Source organism: Arachis duranensis, chromosome 5, assembly GCF_000817695.3.
Source record: "Arachis duranensis cultivar V14167 chromosome 5, aradu.V14167.gnm2.J7QH, whole genome shotgun sequence".
In the NCBI taxonomy this organism is placed as follows: domain Eukaryota; kingdom Viridiplantae; phylum Streptophyta; class Magnoliopsida; order Fabales; family Fabaceae; genus Arachis; species Arachis duranensis.
Genome location: NC_029776.3, coordinates 5,935,860 through 5,942,243, shown reverse-complemented (window position 1 = coordinate 5,942,243; position 6,384 = coordinate 5,935,860). Strand labels below are relative to the sequence as shown.

Sequence of the window (6,384 nt, the reverse complement as noted above, 5' to 3'; positions counted from 1 at the left end):
AATTCAAAAAAAATTTTATTCCTCAAAGTTAAGAGAAAAAGTGGCTAACAGATTTTAGAGAATTTTTATATCTCTTAAATCTAAAATTCTAACTCATAAGTTCACTAAAATAAAAATGGGTCAAATTATAATTGGTTTAAAACAAATAAAACAAACTAAAATAAAATAAATATAAAATAAATATTAAGAAAGTGATACTTATTTAATTCATCTTGACTAACAAAAATCTTCAATGCATCTTGTATGTTAGAATATAATTAGAATCAATTAGTATTATTTAGTATATCTGAATATTTATTATAGGAGATTACGTCTTTATTATTAAGATTCTCTTAGTACTTATAAATACCCTTTCATATTGTATTATTCCAAACAACTTGAATAAATAACTTGAACATACTGAATAATACACAAAAACACTTTCTTCAACTTGGTCTTTTATTTCTAACATGGTATCAGAGCCATGGTATCCTTCTTGAAGAGAATATGTTATTTTTCTTGTGGTGAAATCACCGTAGTTTTTACATTTTTTTTATGACATTCTTCTTTTCCTTTTGTCATTCATTTGATGTTTTTTCACGTCACCGACTAGCCTATTTTAATACACAAAAATATTAATACACAATTCAAAAAAATTGTGCATGTTCCAAATCTGATCACTAAGTTCTCCAAACGGCCTAGTAATGACCCGATTTTCTGGGCCGAGGCCCTTTATGCGGTCCAAACTGGTCAAAAAATTGCAAATCTCTAATTAACATTTAAAATTAAATATCTCTCTTATTTTAACCAACAAAATAAGATAAGATAACAATGCAAATTTGATGCGCAGAACAAAAAATATTTGAAGAATTATATGTTGAGAACATTGACCCCAACCAACAAAATACATACAACACAAAAATTTTAGTGCATAATTCAAAAAATTTTATGTACATCACAAAAAATTTTTATGCACAACTACAATTTTTTATATGCTTTATGCAAAAATTTATGTGTTATCGGATACTAATTTTTGTGCTATATGTAAAAGTTTCTATGCTATATCAATAAAAAAATTTTATGTGCAAAAATTTATGTTCTATATCAATAAATTTTTGTGCTTTTCAACAAAAATTTGTGTATTAAAAAGGCGCAAAGAAAAAAAAATAGTAATGCATGTATTTGTTTTTTTTGTTAAATCTATGCCAATTTAATTAGACTTGACTACAAAAATATTTGTATATATAACATCATTGTTTAAATAATTACAGTTGCAAAACTTTTTTATTAAAAAAATAAATGAAAATTGTCCACAGTAAATTGGTAGCTGCCTAAGGTTTTTTTTTAAATAATTATTCAAATCAGTTCTCGAAATTTTTAAAATTGGACACTTTAATACCTCAAATTTTAAGAGACACAAAATAATCCTTAACATTTATATTTATTAGATAATGCAATTTTTTTCATTAGTCTACAACGATGATCACATAATTATTAAATGTCTATGTATACGAGATGAGCAAATCAATTTTTAGAATGAAGTACAAACAGTTTCCAAAAAATTTTAAAAGTGTTAAAATAATTCTTGAAACATTTTAAAATAGTCCATTTTAAAAAAAATTATATATTTACAAACTTATAAATTTAAAATAAAACGGTAAATGATTTCTAAAAATTTATTAAAAATTATTTTTTGGCTCATTAACATTTAAATAACTATTATCAGAATTTTTGATGTGAAAAAAATTAATATAATAGAAAACAAAAACAGAAATTTTGTCCAAATTATATCTACCAATAAATAAAAAAAAAACCCAATGAAGCCCTAACTAAGGGCAAGACCGTCTTTTCAGCAATCCTAATTTTCCTTTTCTCTTTTTTTTTTCTGCTCATCCTCACGTATATACAAATCAAGTGTGGCGGAAACCGGTAAATTCACTTCCGCTCTCGTTGCCAAACCCTCCAAACGTTCACCCTCGTGATTCGGTGCTTCCCTGGCTAGCTTCGTTTCTCTCTCTCGCGCTCTTTTGTTTGTTTCTGATTTCTATTCCTTTTTGGTATCAGTAAGATTTCCTCTCCCCTAATCGTTTTCATGCACTGCGTTATATTTCTTGCGTTTTCTTAGCAACTGAAAGGTTTTTATTGGGTTTGTATATATTGTTCTCTTTGATATTTAGCAGAGTAACTCCATTGTTCCTTGTTATTTGGCTGAGTAACACAAATGGCATCACGAACTGCTCCTTTGTTTCAAGATCATGACCAACACGTCAATGGCCACGTCAGCGGTATTGCTTTTGTTCAAGCATTTTTATTATAATCTATTTTCTTCCAGAGTGTTGGATTTAATGACAATTGTACATATTTTTGAGTCATTCCTACTTACAATTTTATTATTAGATCTGGATTCGATTGATGGGTTGCCAATGCACAACTGTGCACCAATTAAAACGAAGGTTTGTTTCTAATTCCTGATTTCTCTCCCCTCTGCATGCTTCTTTAAACTCTCTGAATTTGACAGGTACCTGAGCCGTTGCCAGATCCATTGGACCAGTCTGACTCTTCAGAATATTCGCATTCGGAGACTCCAAAATCATGGGGGAGATTCTCTTTCTCCCCCTCATATACAGCGATGGTTTGTTCGTCTCTCTTGCTCCTTTTTCTATGTTCTCTGTTCTTAACTACTTGTATGCCCTTTTCAGTTTACTTCAGACTGCAACTGTGGGGAGCCACCCGACTTTTCTATATCCTTAGATCGGCATGATCTATTATTAAAATATGGTTTTGATTACCCTTCAGAATATTCCGAGACTCCAAAATCATCCAAGGTTTCTTTGTGTCTCTCTTGCTTCTTTTTCTCATTGTTGTGTTTGCCTTAACCATATGTCTATGACTTTATCCTTTTAGGTTGATCCAGACTGCTCAAGTCTGCTATCATCTCTATATTCTGACTCTTCAGATTACTCTGACACTCCAAAATCGGGGAATTGGTCTCCACCAACTGATTTAAAGGTTTGTTTTTAATTCCTTATTATGTTTCTCTTTCTCCTTCTTTCTCTGATTGTTTGCATAACAATTTGTCTGATTTTTCATTCTAAGAATGACAAGGCATTTTGGGACAGCTTGAAATTGGAGAAACCCTCCTTTTGGATAGACCCATATGGTCTTCCTAACACTCAACACTTAGAGACTCTTGAAGCATGGCGTTGCTCTCAACCAATTAAAAGGAAGGTAGGTTTGTAATTCCTTATGTTTCTCATGCTCTTCCTTTTTGGCTTTTTTATATTAAAAAAAAAAAAACTATTTGTACCATTTTAGTATGAGATTAAGAATTTGCGCTGATTATTTTAGCAGGAAGCTAATCTGTTTTCAGATTTGCCATCTCTGTTTGCTCTTTCTGACTCTCAAGAACACCCTGGGAGTCCTAAGTCATCGAGTTACTCTCCACCAACTATAATGGTTTGTTTTCAAGTTTTATGTTTCTCGTGGTCCTTCTCTCCCTGCTCTCCCTGTTTTGTTTTCCTTTTGACCATTTGTCTACCTTTCAGTCTGAGATTGAGCCACATTGCATAGATGAGGAGGTACCTAATCTGTTGCCAGGTCTATTTGCTGAGCTTGACACATCAGAACACTCAAAAATCATCAAGTTGCTCCCTTCCAATTAAAATAAAGGTTGGTTTGTAGCAACTTCTTGTAAGTTTAACATCTACAATTAATTTGCCCAGGATCACTCAATCGTATAAACACTTCAACAACAATAATAATATTTTCTCAACAATAACATAACAATATTTTAGATAGAAGAACAAAACTACAATAATAATAATATAAATCTCAACTCTCTTAACTCTTCTAATAAAGAGAAAATAAATACTCTTAAGCTAACAGCATATTCTTCATAAACTTTACTTAAGAACTATATATCATATGCAAACCTCTATTAGGCAAACATGTGGTAATAAAATACTACAACCTAACGTTGCTTAATATCATAGAACTTATGACGATGTAACACTGCAACTAACAACTTGTACAAGTAGCTGTGTAACTTTGATTTGCCTTTTGACTTTTCAAATACCTATCTATAACATGTAGCCACTTAACTAACTTGAATTCATCAATACACATTCTTCTCCTGCATAATGTTTCTAGTGTATCTTGAGTAGCTTCAATGCTCATCAACTTTAACAAGTAACCTTGTAATTTATAAAACTTCTAGCAATCTCTGATAATTGTAATTCAACTTGGTTATAGGTTATTGATACACTTGTTACTTCTTTCTTTCTTAATTAACTTTTCTTTTATAAAATTTTTGTACCCTTTCAGCAAGAGTGATAATTCACATGGGGGATTTGAGTAGAAACCAGAGCTGTTGCTAGAAGTGCAATCTCCATTTTTTGGAGTTGATTTGTAGTGTAGAGTCACCAAAATTCTCTAAAAACTCATTCTCCTTTAATATGTGGTGTTTGATATAATGTTTTGTGCCACTGATCTAATGACATGCGATATTTTCTGGATAAACCTCATGCTTGTTTAGAATGTTTGACTTCCCTAAAACCCTTATTGTTGTTGTTGTTGTTGTTGAGGTTTTTGTGTACCTGTCTTTTCCTTGGCTGCTGGTGCTACTGTGTGCTACCAAAATGACCGAGGTTCTCCGAGTTTGATCTGAATAGCAATAAGATTTCTATTTCATTTTCTTGATTCTATCCTAAGCTTTGTTATTGAAAATGAATATTTAGGACGATAATGCTAATCATACAATTTAAAATCAATCAATCTTCGCCACTCTACCAACAAGATCTATCGCATAGTCTTTACCGGGTCGAGGTGAGAGCTAACAACACTTGAATTGGTAAAGTTGTTTGGGGAGATATTTATATTTTTTAAAAAAAGAGTAAAGTCACAAATATGTTTTTTGAGAATTTTGATATCGAACTAATTAATCATTGAAGAAAAAAAAAATGCTAATTAAGTCTTCCACTATAATAATCGATAGACATATGATGTGATGTTATTTTGGACAGTAAAATGTTTTTGGTATAAACTCAAGTGCAGTCGATTTTACGTGAAATTAATAACTGATAGTCGTTAGATGAAAATTTAGTTAAATCAGTCAAATCATCTAACGGCTCTCAATTATCAACTTCACGTGAAATCGATTGTACCTGAGTTTCTACCAATATTTTTTATCTATTGAATTTTTAACTGTTTATGTAATTTTTTATCAGTTAATCTCTATTTACTACAAATTCTAATAAAGTAGATAAAATTTTGCTCTAAAAGTTGTTATGCAAGTAATGATCTTTTATAAATAGACAATTTACTATAATTAATAGTATATATAAACACTACCATTAAGTTTTAGGATTGAAAAAAGTTTCATCCTAATAACAATAAGATTTCTATTTCATTTTCTGGATCCTACCCTAAGCTTTGTTATTGGAACATGAATATTTAGGACGACAATGCTAGCTATACAATTGAAAATAAGTCAATTTTGGCCAATAACACTTAATTTGGTAAACTTATTTAGAGAGATATTTGTGTTTTAAAAAAAATAAAAATAAAATGACAATTAGATCTTTTGAGAATTTTGACTTTAGATTAATTAATTTATGGGGAAAAAAAAGTATCAATTGGATTCTTGGTGATAGCAAATGGTTGACATGTTATATGATGTCAATTTAGACGGTAAGACATTTTTTTATTTGTTAAGTTTTTATTAACCTTTTATTAACTGATCTTTATTTACTACAAATCCTAACAAAGCAGGTGAACACTTCGAATATTTTCGGATTTACAGTAGCTTTATAACTGTTTTGTTTGCAAAATAAGGTCATTCACAACATGAAATGATACTAGAAAGAAAATTAAAGCTTTGGTGACCAACTAGACAAAATTGCTTGCATATTTAGAAAAGAGTAATTACCCAAATTTTAGTTCAAAAGAAACACTTTAGTTTTCAAAAGTATATACATTGTTCTATCTAACACATCTCTAAAAGAAAAGAAAAGAATAAACTACTCTACTTACTAGTTACTACCATATGTCACAAAATTTGATACCTTCTATCTACTAATATTCAACAATAACTAACAAAGGCTATGGGATCAAAGGCAAACAAATTACTACGACTTAGTGAGAAATACGAAAGAATATATTCACACATCAACTAACAAAATTACGAGCATCAACAAACAAAATTCTGGCATCCAATTTAAAAAAGTAACCAAAACGTTAAATCCTAAAGTGGGTCACAAGATTTCCATCCTTAATCATTATAGGGCCAATCTCGAAGAGAAGGTCCAAGCATGGTGGTAGACATATCTTTGGAAGCAGGGATTGAGCCATACAATACCCTGAAAAAAATTATTCAATGGCATCAACAGGAGCAGTTTTAACATGGCA

General features: G+C 30.4%; 1 protein-coding gene across 3 annotated transcripts; it reads left to right on the top strand.

Annotated features, from left to right (window-relative positions):
* Positions 1 to 1,897: 1,897 nt before the first annotated feature.
* LOC107487613 (uncharacterized) lies at positions 1,898 to 4,372 on the top strand. 3 transcript variants are annotated; one of them, XM_016108284.3, is made up of 10 exons: positions 1,898 to 2,042; positions 2,160 to 2,264; positions 2,377 to 2,432; positions 2,498 to 2,611; positions 2,679 to 2,804; positions 2,884 to 2,988; positions 3,076 to 3,207; positions 3,331 to 3,435; positions 3,525 to 3,648; positions 4,303 to 4,372. In XM_016108284.3, the coding sequence occupies exons 2-9, from the start codon at positions 2,201 to 2,203 to the stop codon at positions 3,639 to 3,641; spliced, it is 819 nt and encodes a 272-aa protein (XP_015963770.1). In that variant the 5' UTR covers positions 1,898 to 2,042; positions 2,160 to 2,200; the 3' UTR covers positions 3,642 to 3,648; positions 4,303 to 4,372. The 3 variants fall into 3 exon arrangements, with proteins under 3 accessions (XP_015963770.1, XP_015963767.1, XP_015963768.1); XM_016108281.3 differs by having other exon boundaries at positions 3,328 to 3,435; XM_016108282.3 differs by having other exon boundaries at positions 2,157 to 2,264; positions 3,328 to 3,435.
* The last annotated feature ends 2,012 nt before the right edge of the window (positions 4,373 to 6,384 follow it).

Excerpts from the sequence above, each read along its gene's own strand:
- LOC107487613 (XM_016108281.3), top strand. The coding sequence starts at position 2,201 with ATGGCATCACGAACTGCTCCTTTGTTTCAAGATCATGACCAACACGTC. Across the intron at positions 2,989-3,075 it reads CTCCACCAACTGATTTAAAG|AATGACAAGGCATTTTGGGA; the intron begins GTTTGTTTTTAA and ends TTTCATTCTAAG. Across the intron at positions 3,208-3,327 it reads CTCAACCAATTAAAAGGAAG|CAGGAAGCTAATCTGTTTTC; the intron begins GTAGGTTTGTAA and ends TGATTATTTTAG.